This window comes from Cavia porcellus, unplaced genomic scaffold (assembly GCF_034190915.1).
Source record: "Cavia porcellus strain 051 isolate PalLab524CR breed Dunkin Hartley unplaced genomic scaffold, mCavPor4.1 scaffold_26, whole genome shotgun sequence".
Taxonomy (NCBI): Eukaryota; Metazoa; Chordata; class Mammalia; order Rodentia; family Caviidae; genus Cavia; species Cavia porcellus.
Window position 1 is genome coordinate 42,030,312 of NW_026947509.1, and position 16,626 is coordinate 42,046,937.

At 46.4% G+C, this 16,626-nt stretch overlaps 2 protein-coding genes across 36 annotated transcripts in view; one reads left to right on the top strand and one right to left on the bottom strand.

Annotated features, from left to right (window-relative positions):
- The window catches only part of Abi2 (abl interactor 2), a 96,098-nt gene extending 79,905 nt beyond the window's left edge, over positions 1 to 16,193 (top strand). For 19 of the 35 annotated variants that reach the window (XM_063237317.1, XM_005005745.4, XM_005005747.4 and 16 more), the window contains 3 exons: positions 4,249 to 4,335; positions 9,413 to 9,586; positions 11,957 to 16,193. In XM_063237317.1, coding sequence (XP_063093387.1) covers positions 4,249 to 4,335; positions 9,413 to 9,586; positions 11,957 to 12,132 — 437 coding nt within the window. In that variant the 3' untranslated portion in view covers positions 12,133 to 16,193. The remainder of the gene's footprint in view (positions 1 to 4,248; positions 4,336 to 9,412; positions 9,587 to 11,956) is intronic. The other 16 variants (XM_063237329.1, XM_013157448.3, XM_063237330.1 and 13 more) reach the window with 2 other exon arrangements.
- Raph1 (Ras association (RalGDS/AF-6) and pleckstrin homology domains 1) overlaps positions 5,280 to 16,626 on the bottom strand; it is a 104,267-nt gene continuing 92,920 nt past the window's right edge. Inside the window, exon 16 of the mRNA XM_063237295.1 lies at positions 5,280 to 8,289. Within this exon, the coding sequence (XP_063093365.1) occupies positions 8,242 to 8,289 (48 nt within the window). The 3' untranslated portion in view covers positions 5,280 to 8,241. The remainder of the gene's footprint in view (positions 8,290 to 16,626) is intronic.

The following is a 16,626-nucleotide window of genomic DNA, read 5'->3' on the forward strand; positions in this document are numbered from 1 at the left end:
TTAATAATTACTGCCCAAACATAAATATTAATACTAGTCATAGTCATTAAAATTATTAAAATAATAAATATAGTCCATTAAATTTATTTCTATGTGTGAATTTCTTTAAAACATTTAATACATAAAAACAGCTGGTTTTTGGAGTGCACAAAACCTAATGTTTTTGACTTTTTTCATGGCTGTCTGGTGACATCTATTTTTTCAGATAATTTTTGATGACATTTTCTACATTGTTTGCCTGCTGACCCTAAATAACCAGTTATAAAGTGGATGTTTTCTTTGAGTCATTTGCACCTGTGGTGTTTCTTCTAAGGTTCATAGCTTAATCAGCAACTCCCTGAGTTTTAATACGGAAATTTTACGAGTACCCCAATTGCTGGTTCTAATGTGCACTTATACAACTGCTGTGCCACAAATTAGTCATATTGCAGTCTTTACACTATTGCGTAATGTTTTCCCTAAGGAACTGTAATATGATGGACGGCATGCAGTCTGCTAAATCAGCTCCTTCCTTTGCAGGGTTGTACACCTGTGTCCATGCTGCCCACGAGGAAGCTGGGCAATCCTGGTCCCCGGGCGAGCTCCTACAGAGCTGCACCAACTGTAGGTGGTGACAGGTGGCCACACCAGGAACCTTGGGGCTCAGCACTTGCTTCTGTTGGCTCGAAGCCCATCTTGAGTCTGCTCTGTCCCTGTCCTGATGTGGGAATGGCCCCTCCCTGAGGGGATAGTGTAGTTGGTGGCGGGTTCAGGGGTCAGGTGCATCTGTGCTCTGTGGGTCCTCAGGAACCTGCAGATGAGTCACAGGGAGCTGTGGCGTCCACAGGAGCATCAGCGAATCCCCTCCAGGAGGTGTGCACCTGACTGACCTTGATGGCCCATTTTCTGCTTTCTGTCCCAGGTGGACTGTGGGCTTCCTCTGCCCTCAGGGAGAGCTGTTGGGGCCTCGCCAGGACGTGGTGTCCCTGGTGTTTGGATTAGAGCTGCTGTGGCGGAAGCACTGTAGGAGCCAGGGCTTTGGTCTCTGCTGGGCTCCTGGCTGAATTCCAGGGCTCTCCTGGGAGCTGTGCTGCGGCAGGAGCTGGGAGGTACCATATCCTCGCCAGGCTCAGGTGCTAGATCTGGCCTGCCTGTGCCATCGTCCCAGTTCAGGCTGCAGTTCAGTGTTTGGACTTGGCTCTACTGCAGGACTCTCTACCTGCCTGCAGCTTTGAGCACCTCTTGGGCATGGCATCCTCTCATTGGCTGTGCTGGAATCAGAACTGAGGTTTTGATGTGCCCTAGGAGTAGCTTTGAAACAAAATCATAATTTGTTCCAAAATAGTTCTATTTAAAGGAATATTTTAGGTTGGTTTTCCCCTAGCCGCTTTTGGTGGTCTTCTTAAAAATCATTGGTTTTACTTTAAAAAACAAAATACAGTATGTCCTTAAAAAAATAGGAACATAGCCTGCTTACAAAAAGACTGGTGTTAAGTTAAACACCTAAGCCTCATTTTTTTCATTCAAGCACCAAAGATCATGTTTTTATGTGAGAGAGAAACAGTAAAGATGGAACTGGCCTCATGTGGCAAGGCCAGCAGAGCTGGTGCTGACGGAGGAAGGGTGTCCATCTGGAGGGTGTGCCCTGACCTCAGCTGCTGCCCTCTCTGCCTTGGCTGCCTGCTCTGGGCACTGTTTGCTTTCTCCAAGTGTGGGGTGCACATTAGTGAAGGCACAAGCACTCCCCAAGTCTGGTGAGTGGGAGACACATGCGCTAGTCAAGGCTTCCCTGCCAGAATGCATGGCTTTAGGGCAGACCCTAACTAAAGGGATCTTTTAAAGAAAGGAGCCAGTCCCCAGGGTTGTGTCCAGAGACCTTCAAGAGCTGGGAATGGTGCTGGGTGAGCCCTTCTCTAGCTGCACGAGGCCCTAGATTTGACTCTCAGTACTGAATAGCAAACCACTGAGGAGGAGGACAAGGAGAAGAAACAAGACAAACAAAGGAAAACCCAAGACTGTTTGCCTCTTCTCCAGTATCTTCTCCAGCCTCAGCTGTTGGCTTTCAGCTGCTGACCTCCGATGCTGTGTGACACCTCCCTCGCTGCCACGCACACTCCCCCACTCCACCATGGCTTCCCGTTACTGCTGAATTCCCTTGGCGACACCCCTGCCAGCCTGTCCTTCTCCAGTCAACCCACTCTGGTTCCTGGTTCTCTGCCCTTGGTCCTGAATGCCAAGTATCTGAATTACTGCTTTTGAAGTAGTTTCCCATTCTTTTCAGTTTCTAGAAACAGTCTTAATTTATTGTGTGCCAGGGTCTCATTTAGGTTTTCTGTGTCCATTGTCACCATTTTGTGGAGTAGATTATAGATTTATTTTTTCATATCACATTTATGGGTTAGGCCCACACAATTTAATTGATGTGCTTTCCAAACCCAAGGACATGGGCTGGGGATTTAGCTCAGCGGCATAAGCACCTGCCTTGCAAGGAGGCAGTTGTGAGTTCAATCCCCGGAACTGATAACAAGAAAAGAAAAAAAAAAGTACAAACCCAAGGACATGTTGAGTCAGGGAGGCTAAATGATTTTAAAAACCATCTCTTTCCATGAGGCCTGCTTTCTCCTGGCAGGTAGAGAGGGTCCTTTACCTGTTTCATCCTAACTGCTCAGTCTTCTGGATTTCTTTCTTTTTTTTTTTTTTTAACCTTCTTAAAGGCTATGTTATTCTAATCATATGCAGAAATTTCTGGTCTTATGAACTGGTCTCTTTTATGCCTTTGAGCCTTTGTTCTCACTGAATTCCTTCAGTTTATCTTTCTCCACTCCCACCTGGCTAACAGATGCCTTTTCAGAGAAAATCGTCACATGGCCTCCTTCACTATCGCCACCACTGTCTCCAGAGGACATTTAAGACACTGTTGGGGGGCTGAGGATTTAGCTCAGCGGCATAAGCGCCTGCCTTGCAAGCAGGCAGTCGTGCGTTCGATCCCCGGTACTGATAAAAAGGAAAAAGACAAAAAAAAAAAAAAAAGACACTGTCGGGTTAGGATGGTTATCCCCTGGTCCTGAGTGCAGTGTGATCTCTCTTAGTTAATGAAAGTGACATTAATTGTAATTTGGAGCTAATAAAACCATCCTGTCTTTATGGTAAGATATACCATAATTTATACCCATTCTGAGGGAAACTCTGACTGTGGAATTTATTTTCTCAAGTTGGTCATACGTGGCTGCTTTGTGCGTGTGTGGGCTGAGCCTGTGTTAGGCGCTGTGGTAGGTGACTGAGGTAGAGGGAAGCACCTCGGGAGAAGAGCAGGATGATGTGAACAGAGGCAGCATTTTTCTGAAGGTTGGGCAGGAAGGGAGTAATACCAGTGAGTTGGGATCGTGACAAGTTGTAACGATAGCATCTGACTCTCAGTGTAGGCCTTGGTACCGGCCTGGCAGAGTGCCCGCCACTTGGAAGTCAGTTAATGCCTGTGTCACAGTGCACCCCGATGGCCCCCACTTACGCCTCATGTAATCGTGGTCTGGGTTGAGTTTGGTGTTCATGACTGGTTCGTTTTCTGGCACTGGGATTGGTAGTGTGAGTGCTGCAGCTGGGTAGAGTATAACTGGGAAGAAGGCGTGGTTTCTCTCTCTTCTGCTGTTCACACTTGCTGTTTGTGGCCACCGTGAAAGCTGCCCCTCCTCAATGATACCATTTTGCCTTGGAGCCAATATGGACTGAAATCTCTATCTTGTAAGAAATAAACCTTCCCTTCCCTGACATCGGGCATCAGGTATTTTGTCTCAACAACGAGAGAGAAAAGTATCCAAAACAATCTATTTCATTAAATGAACAATTAACTAGTCATTGAAGTAATAAAAAGTATAAATTTAGATGTTAGGATGTAATGCTTTTTCTTTGATACTGACAGAAGTGTATCATTTGAAATAAAATTCAGAAAACGAAACTATTATATGGTAAGCTGCCGAAATTCATTCTTTGAGAGGGCATGTTGTAATCAATGTGAAACTAGATGGCCAGTATACATTAGAGTAGCTCTGTACGTGATACATTTTTCCTGTTGTAATTTTGAAAAACTTACTAAAACTTCCCTAGTACTGTACTTTGTGTTAATGAAATGTCCCTCAAAATGGGGTTCTTAAGATATTCTTGCTACTGAAATGTTTGTGAGAAGTGTTTTCCTCCTTTGTTTAATTGTCTTATCCTCTCCTCAGTGTAACTCGCCCTTACCCCTTATCCTCCGCACCTCTTTTGTTTTTGCAGTATCTGTTGCTCCTCCTCCTCCCTCCGTCCTACAGGTAACTCCTCAGTTACCTTTAATGGGATTTGTGGCCAGAGTCCAAGAAAATAGTAAGTTTGTCTTCTTTATGCTGTAAGATCAGATTATAGGCATAAGATGCCATTGATAAATGATTGACTGAATGGTCACTGATATTTCAGATGTTTTCATATTATGAGTAAGTCAATGTATGACTAATGGGGATGATAAAATAATTAAGGTGAAATTCTCTGATTTCATAGAGCTTTAAATCTGTTAGTAGCTGGGGTTGTAGCTTAGTAGAAGAGTGTATGCTTGGCATGCATGAGTCCCTGGGTTTGATTCCTAGCACTAAAAACAGAAAGGGGAAAGCTGAGTTGGAAATATAAGAGAGAGTAACAGTCGCATTGGAGATCTGCTGCAGTCACTGGGCAGCCCTCTTTCATGTGCAGGTCTCGTTTCTAGTCGCTGTCCTGTCTGGGAGGTGCCTGGCAGTTCTCTCCCATCCATGATGTGGTAGGACGTGGAGGAGCAGCCAGCCGGCCTGTCCTCCACTGGCCTTGCAGGTTGTGCTGCAGCCTGCTGTAGAACCCTGTGTAATCAGATAGATGATTTGCTTGCACATGACTATCCTGGAAAAGCAGCAGGGGCGCTCAGGAGCTGCATGCCTCCAGATCAGGGTCCTGTCTGAGAGGCCATGGTCATGGTCGCTGGGCTGCACGACGCAGGTGGAATCTGAGCAGGGGCTGCAGTTGACCCGTGAGCAGGTAAGTGCAAACTGCTCGGGGCCAAATTGTAGCCACTTGGTGGCTTACGCTGGGCTTCCCTGGACAGCGTGGACCACTCAGCCAGCTGAGGCTTGTACTGAATAAATTTGATAAAAACTATTAGTATTATAGTTTCTGTTATATTACAAAAACTAATAAAAAAATCAAGTTTTGATCATCCTGTATTCAAACAATTGGACTAGTAAGTGGTTAAAAAACTCACAGATAACACCATAGCCCAGAAATATTTTTATCATGAATACATAAAATACATGTAGGAAAATAGTCTTTATTAATCATATATTATTATAAAATATACACAAACCTATTACAAAAAGTTAAAATGTATCCATGCTCACAGACCGAAGGAGTGTGACCAGCAAGCAGATACCAGGATGCTGCGACCCAGGGCCGGGCGCTCCACAGTCCCTGAAGCTGCTGGCCCTGCCATGGGTGCAGGCAGCTTCAAGGGCTGGCTTAGTACCTTGTGTTGGGTTGGCTGTGTGAGCCCACCAGCTAGGGATGTGCTATAGTCAAAAGTGGGCTCACGCTTTCCAGTATTTTCATACCACAAGCTGTAGTAAAAATGTGAATATATGAAAAGTCCTCAAAAATTGACACAGTCTGTTCATCACCCTAAACACCCCCTCACCTGGAACTTAGGTCCCGTTGTGCTTGCCTCTTTTTGAAGCTGCTCTGGAAGTCCTCTGTCACCAGGGTCTTCGTTGTTGTAGTGCCTCTGCATTTTTCTTGCTGACCGAGGGTAAGAACTGTGAGTCCGGTGCTGGCAGGGATGCCGCATCCTGAGGGTCCCACACTACCATTTCATGCTGTTTCTCGTGGTGCTGGCAGCAGCCCTCACTGATGAAGCACTGAAAGAATGTAAAAAGAGGACTCCCGGGGCTTCGGCTGTGGCAGAATGGTGCAATGAGTGTGTTTTAAGTGGATGGGCTGTTTGGAGGGGAATCACTGGCAGTGTGTTTTATTGTAATAAACTTAAAAATGCATAGTTTGATCACACCGCATACACAGCGGGTGCTGGCTCGCTGGTTAGGCTTCCTGTCAGTAGTGTGCAGTGCATCAGTAGCTAAATCTGGGGAGAGACAGAGCTGTGTGCTGTGCTCTAACTACTGTGAGGCCAGGTCGGGTCAGCCCGACCTTCATTCCACATTTAATGTCATCGTCCAGAGCAGCTCACCCTGTACTCCTGACAAGGGCAGCAGCATTGGCAGTGTGGGTTTGGGGGCCTTTGGGGCAGGCTTTGCTGCTAGTGCAGTCTGAGGGCTTTGATGGCAGAGGCTTTGCCATTTTGTGGGCTGGCTTATCGCCAGCCCCGGGATGTGTGCCATGGAGAGTGCCCCCCCCCCCAATGCTTGTGTAGTAGCAAACTATGTGCTGTTGTCAACACGTTAGAAAAGCAAAGGTGCCTTTGGACTCTGGTTCAAATCCACTTCTCCCGTCTTGAGGGCTCAGTGTTCCTTTGAGGTACCTTCGCATTTCTTTTTGTGGATTTCTGGACAGTTTGCTCACCGGAATGTACCCTGTGAATCCTTGCAGTGTGACCATGCTGTCTGTTCCTAATATGTTTTAAGTTTGAGAGCTGCTTTCCTGACAGTCAGTGGGTTCCGTGGGTTTCAGTTGTGTCTGGAGCCTGCTTTGTTCTGGCTCATGTGGCCTTCACTGGCTGGGGATGGCCGCTGGCCCACAGTGTGACCAGCACCCTCCTCAAACACGTGGGCTGGGGTCTGAAATGCAGAGCAAACCAAGAGATTTGCTTGAGAACCGAGGTGGTGGTGGCGGGGTTGGTTGCAGTTTACCTTCCACAGCAGGTCAGAAGCTGAAACAGTTTGATTGTGAATTAGTGGAGTGATGAAGACAGCCACTTGCATTGCCATCCTCCTGTGCTCCTCCAGTTGCTCTGGTCCGTGAGCTGATGTCACTTTACCCCCAGCAGACCTGAAGAGCAGCTTCCAGAGTGCAGGTCAGCTGACTGCAGATGCGTCCAGTGGTGAGACACACCTGTGTACACAGGGAGAGACGGTGATTTTCCGAAGCATGATGCCTTTAGCTGTCAGCATTCATTAGTGAGAGTCTGTAAAAACATCAGTGTCCGTGAACAGCCCCAAAGTGCTGTTGGGTTGCTCTGTGACAGGGGTGATGGGTACCTGTTCAAGGCTTAGTGCCCTGAGTATGGCTGGAAAACACTGCCCTTCATTCAGTCCTGAGCTCCATCTCAGCTGGAGAACAGCATAAAACCAACTTTGAGGTGTATTGTGACCGACATAGCAGGGTTTACGTATTCACATGCATTTTATCGTCTTCTAAACACTCCCTTTAGAAAGGGATGTTTCTTTCAGAAGGGTCTTCAAAGCTTTTCAGGCATGTTACTATTTTTATTCCTGGTGGTACTGGGGACTGGACGCAGGGAGAGACTTTGCGCTGAGCTGCTGCCCTGTCCTATTTTAGCAGGTTTTATTTTTTATTTTTTTTTTTCTTTTTAAACCAATATCTCAGTAAGTTGCTCTGGCCTTAAACCTCTGCTCCTTCTGCTTCAGCCTCCCAGGGTGGTAGGATCCAAGCTTGTGCTGCCCTGCCTGCCTGGAGCTTGCGATCTTGCCCATTTTGGCAGCAGGCCTTGAGCTGCAGTGTGTGGGGGTGTCGTGGAACTGTTCCCAGTCAGTTACAGGGCACAGCCTCTGCCGAGCTGGGGGATTCCCTTCTGATCCTCAAATGTGCCCTGGGGTCGCCAGGCCGCCCAGCCCCTGCCTCCTATCACCCCTTCGCATCCCCAAGCGGGTCCCTGCACCTGGCGCTGTGCCTTCTTCCCTCACTGCGGCCCTGTGCCCTCACCCAGCTGTTGGCTTCCGGCTTGCTCAGGCCCCCCTCCTCCAAGCACTGCGCGGCACGGAAGTGTCCCCCTCTCCTGGGCCTGGCCTGGCCTGGCCTGGCACGGCACGCACCGTCTCCGGCTCTTTAAACTTACTCCTGTGTTGGGTTTGTCCTATAAGAGAAGCCGTGCGTATTCAGCCCTTGAGAGTGACGCGTACCTATGACAAGCGGCTCTACATCCCCAGTGGGCAGCCCGGGGGACCCCAGGGAAGTGGGAGCCTTTGGGGCGGTGCAGCTGGGCGGAGACAGCGTCTCCCGGTGACGTTTTAGTGTAGTTTCTCAAGGCTGCTGGTCAAGGTTTCTTTCCTGTGTGATTCTGTGCCGTTCGACAGTCCCACTATGTTAGGTCTGAGAAGGGGAAGAAGAGGAAGGAGTGGTCGGCGGTGGTGGCTGAAAAGATAAGAAGTATAAAATATAAGTGACCTTTATTTTGGGAATGCAGGGAGAGACCCCCGGTCCCCCGGGGCGCAGCATCTCCACCCCGGGCCGGCGATCTCTCTCTGGAACACTCTCTGGAACACGTCGAGTGAGGCACATAAGTAGCCTCGGCCTGGGGTGGAACCTAGGGGGTATTAGGGATGCACAGGTAGCCCATTGGTCTTAGTTTGGCGCCAGAGGTAGGTTTGTAAGGGTGGGGGTATAGGGTTACAGGTAAATCTCTAGGGGCGGGGGAGGCAAGAGCTCCCTAATTCCGGCTGAGGCTTTTCCTGGCTAAAGTGTCCGGTCTGGGCCAGCAACCCTTTCACACTACAAGCGCGACTGGGGCGTGTTGTTCTGAGTTCAAGCGGGGCTGCTCATGGACTTGTTAAAGCCATGCGGGTAGCCAGGTGCTGGTCCACGCCTCGAATTCCAACTATTGGAGGATGGGGCAGGATTGTGAGCTGGGGAGAGGGGGGGCGCCCTAGTGAGGCCTGCTGCAGCTTAGCCCCGTGCTGGCCTGGTACTGTGCAGCCTAGGGTAACCCTAGTCCTGCAGAATGGGGACGCAGCAGGAGGACTGGGGCGGGACCGGGCTGGCTTCTCGTGGCTCATCAGGTGGTGGGGCTGGAAAGGCAGGCGCGTGTGCGGGAGGGGAGCCGGGTGCGCTGTGGAGAAGGGACGGCTCGCAGGGACTCTGAGGGTGACCGCATGTCTGGGGGTGCGCTGGACGTTTAGCCTGAAGAAATTCTGAGTCATAAATTAGTTTGAATTAGTTAGAATTTGATAAACAAAACATCATTATGGAAGTTACCCAAAGTCGTTTGTGATTTTTCCTCCATGATTGTTAAAATGCAATTTCAAAAAGAAAAAAATAGAGTAAGCGCTGGCCACCCCTGGGCCCCGAGTGTTTATTATAAGTGAGGTTCGCTCACAGATGTCCTGAGTATTATCGTATCTAAGGCTCCCGGACGGACGCGGGAGTGAGGCCAGGCGGGGGGGGGGGAGTAGGGGGCGCAGGCTTGGGGGTCGCCAGGTCTCGGCGCGCGGGCTGCCGGGGCCCGGCGAGGGCAGCTTGGCTCAGCGGCTCCGCTCAGTTTCAGATGCGCCGCCGCCGCCGCCCGCCGAGGAGCCTGGCCTGGCCGAGTCACCACCCCCGCCGCCACCGCCGCCGGAGGACTACGAGGAGGAGGAGGCGGCCGTGGTGGAATACAGCGACCCCTACGCCGAGGAGGACCCACCCTGGGCGCCCCGCGCCTACCTGGAAAAGGGTGAGTTTTATTGGATTTACTCATTTTTAACCTATCTTTGTCTTTTTTGAGGTGGCAGATCTCACTGCGTAGTTCGGGCTGCCCTTGAGCTCCCTGGGTAGCCCAGGCTGGCCTCGAACTCGCAGCGATCCCCCTGCCTTAGCCTCCTAAGTGCTGTGCATCAACACGTGCGGAAAGAGTGAATTTGAAAAGGCGCCTGGGTGGGCAGGATGCGGTCTCCTCAGAAGAGAGACGACTGGTGCTGAAGAGAAGCTCGCTGAGTTTTTACTAATGAGTGAAGTTTCATTAATATTCGTTCAATTTTAGTGCCTTGCATTACATTGTTCATCTATGCTGTGGGAAGTCATGCTAGTTAAATTTTATAAGCAGTTTGTAAATTGATGGTTATCTATCGTTCTTATTGAACAACCATTTCACAGAGTTTTTGTCAGACAGAGATCATAAGGGAGCAGTTTTCTGTTTCCTGCCAAATGCATCAGGAGGGAGGGTTGTTATTCTCAGCTCTTACTCCTGTTCCCTCTCCTTAGAACAGGATTTTGCACCAGACATTTAAGTGGGACATGTGGAGAAGAGGAGGAATAATGGTTTCTCAGTTTCTTCATATCACGGTCTGGGCCTTCCTCTGTGCAGAGGTCCTCTGGAAACTTAGCTGGCCTGGAGGCAGGGGCCCGCACGCTGCCATCTGGGCTCTGCGCACCCCATGGCACCAGTGCCAGGTGTCCAGCAGGCGCTAGGGAGTGACGGCAGCACTGCCGTCTTCCCAGACCTGATACCTTCATAATGAGGCAGTGAGTGAGGCACAGCCTGGTGGGGGAAGCCGGGCTCCCGGTGCCCAGCCGAGTGACCCCAGCCACTCCCCTTCGGCCACAAGCCCCACTCTTCTACTCAGGTGTGATGCTGGCTTCAGATTTACTTGTGCCTCAGTCCCGAGTGAGAATTACAGGCATCTACTGTCACGCCTGGAAAAAGTTTTTAAAAGCAATTTTTTAATTGGGAAAAACACTAATTTCAAAAGTGATGTAGGGCCTGGGGATGTAGCTTAGCGACACAAGTACCTGCCTAGCAAGTGCAAGGTCCTGAGTTCGATCTCTGGTATGAAAACAAAACCAAAAGAATGTTGACTGATTTTGACAATTACACTACTATACACACTTGAGACTGGCAATGCTACATACTCTTAACCTGTGTTCTCTGTGACAAGTTTGTAGTTAGCCTTGGGTGCTGTAGTTACAGTTGTGTTTAGGTTCTCGGTTATATTTTGAGAAATACAGACAATTCTTTCAAGCTAGGCCTCTTTTAAGTATATCATATCCCTTAATCACAGATTATAATAATATATATGATTCACAGATTAAGGGAGTTACTTTTACCACAGCAGGCCAGAAGTACACGTTTTCGTTACTTAGAGCAAGATGCATGGATGCATGGTGTCAAAGGCTGTCTCGTGGTTGCTGTTTCCCGTTTGTGTGAAAAAAGGGTTCCTTCCATGAGAGACTAAACAGTGTGTGCTGTTCCTGACAGTGAACAGTTGAGGTTTTATTGGGTGAAGTTCAGAGTGGAATTTAAGGAGGCATGGGGGAATGAACAGATTTGGAACAAAAATTAGCTCTTCAGATGGATTTGAGTCATCTAGGAAGCATCCCAATTTCAACCATCAGGGAGATGAAATTTTTGGAACCAGAGATTTTCTGCGGTAGTGGTTGAGAGATCCCCATTTTCAGTGCCTTAAGGAGTAAAAACAATAGGAGCTTACAAGTGTCTTGTCCTCTGAGGACTTTTAGACTGTTTCTGTAAGCTGGCACAGGGTATTGTGTGTTGGAAGGAATATGTGATGGGCCTTCAGTTTGCATGGATGACCCTGGAGGATTCTGTCCGTGAAAAGTGTGCACAGACTGCAGAAAGGAGACTGAAATTTGCCATTTCCTGTCAATTTTTTGTTTGCCTTTTATTACAGATTTTGCTGCACTAGTATAGGTTTTGTTTTGGACCGGGGATTGAGTTCATGACCTTGTGCTTGCTAGGCAGGCGCTTATGCCACTGAGATAAATTCCTGGCCCTCACTAGTATAGCTTTAATGTTTAAAGATTTGCATGCATGATGCCTCACCGTGAGCTCAGCTGATTCTGAGACTGTCTCTCTCCAGGATGTGATTCCCTCCCTATAGACTGTAGAAGGGTAAGTTTGTAGTGGACATAATTCCTCTTCCCATATTGCAGTCACATTAGAATCAAATTTTTGTAGAAAATGGGATCCATTTTACAGGACTGGTTATTAGAGAAAATACATCGAAGTAGTTTTGATTGCTTACTTGATTTTGGTTGTCTTTCTAGGAATATATTTTTTCACATTGCCTTTTTTCCTTCTCTCTAGTTGTTGCTATCTATGATTACACAAAAGACAAGGAAGACGAGCTGTCTTTTCAGGAAGGAGCCATTATTTATGTCATCAAGAAGAATGACGACGGTTGGTATGAGGGAGTCATGAATGGAGTGACGGGGCTCTTCCCAGGGAATTATGTGGAGTCCATCATGCATTACTCTGAGTGAAGCGCAGAAGGCTACACCCACCTTGCAGAAACAGCCAGGTCTTCCCAGGCTGTCCAAAGGCCTTGGGCTTTCCCTTCAGTGAGACAGAATGAAGGATACAAACGATAAAAACTACTTTGTTTTTTTGGTTTATCCTCCAGTATTAAAAAAGCAAGCCAAGTCTGAACAAATGGACCTTTCTGCCATCATTTGTACTATACTGAGCTGTCTGGATTGAAATAAAGTGACCATTTCTGAGTATGTCAAAGGTATAACAACATAATTATGTAGCTAAAATAAATCAGATTAAGACTGATTCAGGAAAAAAATTGAGGATCTTTCTCAGGAATTCTGTACACTCTTGGGCGCTCCCTTCCTGCTGAATCTGTGGCAGTAAACCCATTCCATTGCCTGTGCTAAAGCAAGGGTTAACCTCACGGCCCAGCAGGTAGCCCAGCCCCTCATCCTTTTCCACTTGTACAAAGAGGAGACCAATATTTAAATCCCGTACTTCACTATTTTTCAAATAGTTTGAGATGGCTTTTTCCTTATCAACACTGTAAATTCTGCACTCTCTAGTACTTGGGTGTGCCAGGCAGGTTAACGCTAAGCCTGCTTGTGTCTGATCTTGTTTCCACTTGTACGTATGGGGTGATGTGTGTAAGTCGCCAGGCATCTTGAGGGGGGTGACAGTGGCCACAGTCTCATTCTGACCTGCTGCTGCTGCTTCGGGGACCTCCCTGGTCTGGGAAGGGGAGTGGACTGGCCTGGGCACGGGGCTGGTATGTGCAGCTGGGCAGGAAGGTTCCCAAGGCCATGAGAAGCAAGCCAGGAGTGCGCCCCCAGCAGGCCTGCTGAGTCCTCACCTTCAGTGCTGCTTCACGAAGTAGCTCTTGGAGATGAGACCAGCTCTTTCTCCTTTTACATTTTAGAAAAACACTAGTTTTCGTTTTGAAAGAACAGCAAGTATTTTCAAGTCTCTGACAGTCACTGGCCGCTAACGTGCTCTCTGAATGTTAACCAATGGCCAGTGCTGGCTGCTGCTGCTGCACCCCCCTGAGCTCTAGGGAAGGTAAATACTCATCTGACTTCGTGTGACTGAGCTCTACAGTAGCTGCTTTTAGTAATAATTTGAACCTTCTGAGAATGAGACTGCTGTGGAGTGAGATTAATATGCCAAAATACTTACCTAGTTACACTGATAAAATCAAAAGAATTTTCAGAGAAACAGTAAGCACCTCCCTCTGAACATGACACCTTCACCTCCAAGGAATTTGTATATCTAGTGGCTGCAGTCATAACCTTTGTAATCAATATTAAATACTGGAAAACATCTGGGAGATGCTAGGTGCCCAGTAGGTAAGGCGGTGGTCGCCCAGCCCAGGTCACCAGGTAGCCTCCTCTGGTGACGGTGGGAGGCGACAGTTGCATATGTTTCAAATGAGGGCCTTAAGCATTATGGTAGCGAGGCTAAAGTTGGTTGGAAAAGAAATGTGTGTGTAGTGTGTGAGGAAATGCAGATGGTAGGCAGAAGCTCATATGCCACTTGTGGATCTGTTACCAAAGCATAAAACTTCACAATTTACCTGGGACCCCACTATAGGTCTGCTTATCAAGACTTTTGTTTTAACTTGTAGGTAAAACAAAATGAAACAAAACAAAACCCATTACAACTTAGCAGGTTTGATTTTAGATAATGGCCTTCAATGTTCTCTGAGCCTTTAATTCCACTAACCCAACAAGACTATATATTTGGATAGGTTAAAATCTTAGTATTGGTGCACAGCTGGGAAACCGTTTGAAACAAATAGTTCCAATGGTTTAAGTAACTTTTTGCTGAGAAACTGTAATGGGTTACTAGGCAGAGGGTGTTTGAAAATCCAGTCGCCCCTCACCACCACAGAGCAGCCACAGCAGTGAAAGCACAGTGGGCAGCCTCACCCTCTAGACCCTCGAAGACACTGGCCATGCCTCCGGTGCTGAGGACTGCAGGGGGCTGTGGGTCAGCTGATTTTTTTCTATATTATTTAGTACTACTGCGTGTGATTTTGCGGGGGGGCATATTTTAAATTTTTGTACAGTTTTGAATTCTAGATTGTCTTTGAAGGATACTATGAAATAATTACGAGCCAGGCCTACCAGAATTGGAGACTTCAGTGTATGTAGTATCACATAGGCTGCATGCTGTTAAATAAGTCTATGAGGGTAGTATTTCCTGTTTTATTGTAAGTTTCTACCTTTTATCTTATAAACTAAAAGATGGTGTTAGGAATTTCAAATGAATTCAGATCTTGGATGCTGCAAGATGTATTAATACTGTAGCAGAGATGATCAGACTAAAATCTGCTGACTGTGAACTCGCCATGTTACCAAGGTAGAGGGAATTTAATGAGGCTGTTGTTTTACAAGAGTTTCTGACTATGTGACCACTCTTTTTCTTAAAAAAAAAAAAAAAAAAAAAAAAGCGGAGTAAATAATTGTCCCTTTTGGGTATTAATATTTGAAAGTTTCTTGTTATGTTTGATGATGACCAAGGTAATAAATTGGAAACAAAATCAGTGCCAGTGTTTCAAATTATCTAGACTTGAGAGATTCCACATACTGTTTAGAATAAATATGGATCGTTGAAAATGTCTCTTTGGTATTTTCCATCTTTTGGCCACTTGCTCCTCCTGGTCCTGAGAGGGTCCTGCTGTTCCCATCGTGGGGTTTTGCTGTTACCAACTGTAGGTGCGACACTTTTATCTCCTTTCCCCTCCTGGTACTGCTACTGTTCATTATCCAGCTAGAGAAAGTGTTCTATGCATTTTCACAGTGAGACCTGTGATGTAGCTGTGCTTCTGAACAGTTTCATGATGTTGACTCAAGAATTAAGATTTTTTCTTTTTGGGAGGCAATAAAAATGACTGTCATTTGCTTTTATCTTTTGGTTTTAGCAGGTAACCTTTCTGCATTAAGTACTGTTTGACCTTACCTTTTCTCCTTGGAAAAGCATGGGTGTCTTGAAAGCCACCTTTTACCTGTAAGAAGAGTTTGATGGAGGAATTGGAGGAGTCTTTAAAAAGAATGAGAGCTATTCGCTTTTGAGCTGCTTTGGCGCCTGGGGCTGCTAGGGTGGTAATTCTCCTCCCACTTTAGGTAGAATCATAGAACCTGAGAGTTCTATGAGCTTTTAAGATTTTTGGTTTAATTCAGTTGACTGATGAGGTTAGAGGCTTTGTTTCAGATGAACATTTAGTTAATAAGATCCTGACTCAGTGTCCAGTATTTGTTTTACTGTTCCACAACTGTCTTAATTAAATGTGCTCTTTTCTTTAAAAATTAGTTTTACTTGATGTTTAAGAATATACTTGAAAAGATATGCCATGGTTTGATAAATAACCATCAGAGTATTCAAACTGAAAGTGTATTAAGTGTAACGTTAATTAGTGCAAATAATCTTCATTTACCCCTCCTACGCAGTTTTTCATAAAGGGGTAGCAAAAACGCATTGCCGTTGTTCCACATTGGTAGCACAGCATGGTAAACAGCCTTATTTAAGAGAGCCTTATAAAAACAAGTTATTAAATGGAGGCATTGAGCTCATTAAGTTTATGCTGATTTGTTTTGTTGAGAATATTATTAAATTATGAATGAAATGACAGGGCCTACCTGTGTATAAATGATCCTTGCTAAGTATCTTAAGGTTTTTTGTAAAAAACAAAACCAACAAAACAAAAAAAAAACTTATTTTCACATTAAAATGAAACTTCTTTTGCAACTTCAGAATTCTATGGAAAAGCAGTTTTTATCATATTTGTGTCCATGTACTTTTGTTTCTTAAAATGGTTTATTTACAAAAAAGAATGTAAACAGTTCATGATCTGGCCAGTTGTATTTTTCAGCTCCCAGAGGGAGAGTTGGTGATGCTGAGTAAACCCTTCAGGAAACCTGAGGGAAACCGTCTGCTGCCAGTCCTGTTTGTGTGTGCCATAAACCACCTCCAGACAAGGAGGAAACACTCACTTTTTAATTTTTTAATTGTATTTGGAATTACTGCTGTGTACTAAGAACTTGACCTAAATAAAACCACGAAAAATATATCTGAATGTCTTGTGAAATTTATATAGGTGATGTCAGTTTTTCATTCTAAGATAGTATTTGAGTATCAAAGATGACCCGGCTTTCCTGTTGCTACTTAGGAAGTGGCAACTGTAGAGTGCCTTGCTAAGGCATTTACATTAAAGGAAAGTTTTGATTTTGAGAGGGCTTCCTCTGGTTTATGGGTAGGAGGAACATGCTGGCGCGAGCGGTCAGCTCTGCAGAGATACCTGTCTGTTGCACAGTCTTCTGTTACAGGTCTGTCCCTCAGTTCCTTCTGGGTTCCTATAGAGCACATAGCTGAAACACCGTGTGGATGGCACACCACTCCTTTCACTGCCTTGTCCTGTGTACATTCTTCCTCCAAAACCAGAAGGACGAGGAGGGCAGTTTGACACAGTGCTGGTTGGTTTCTGAGTGGTGGCAGTGTGCCCG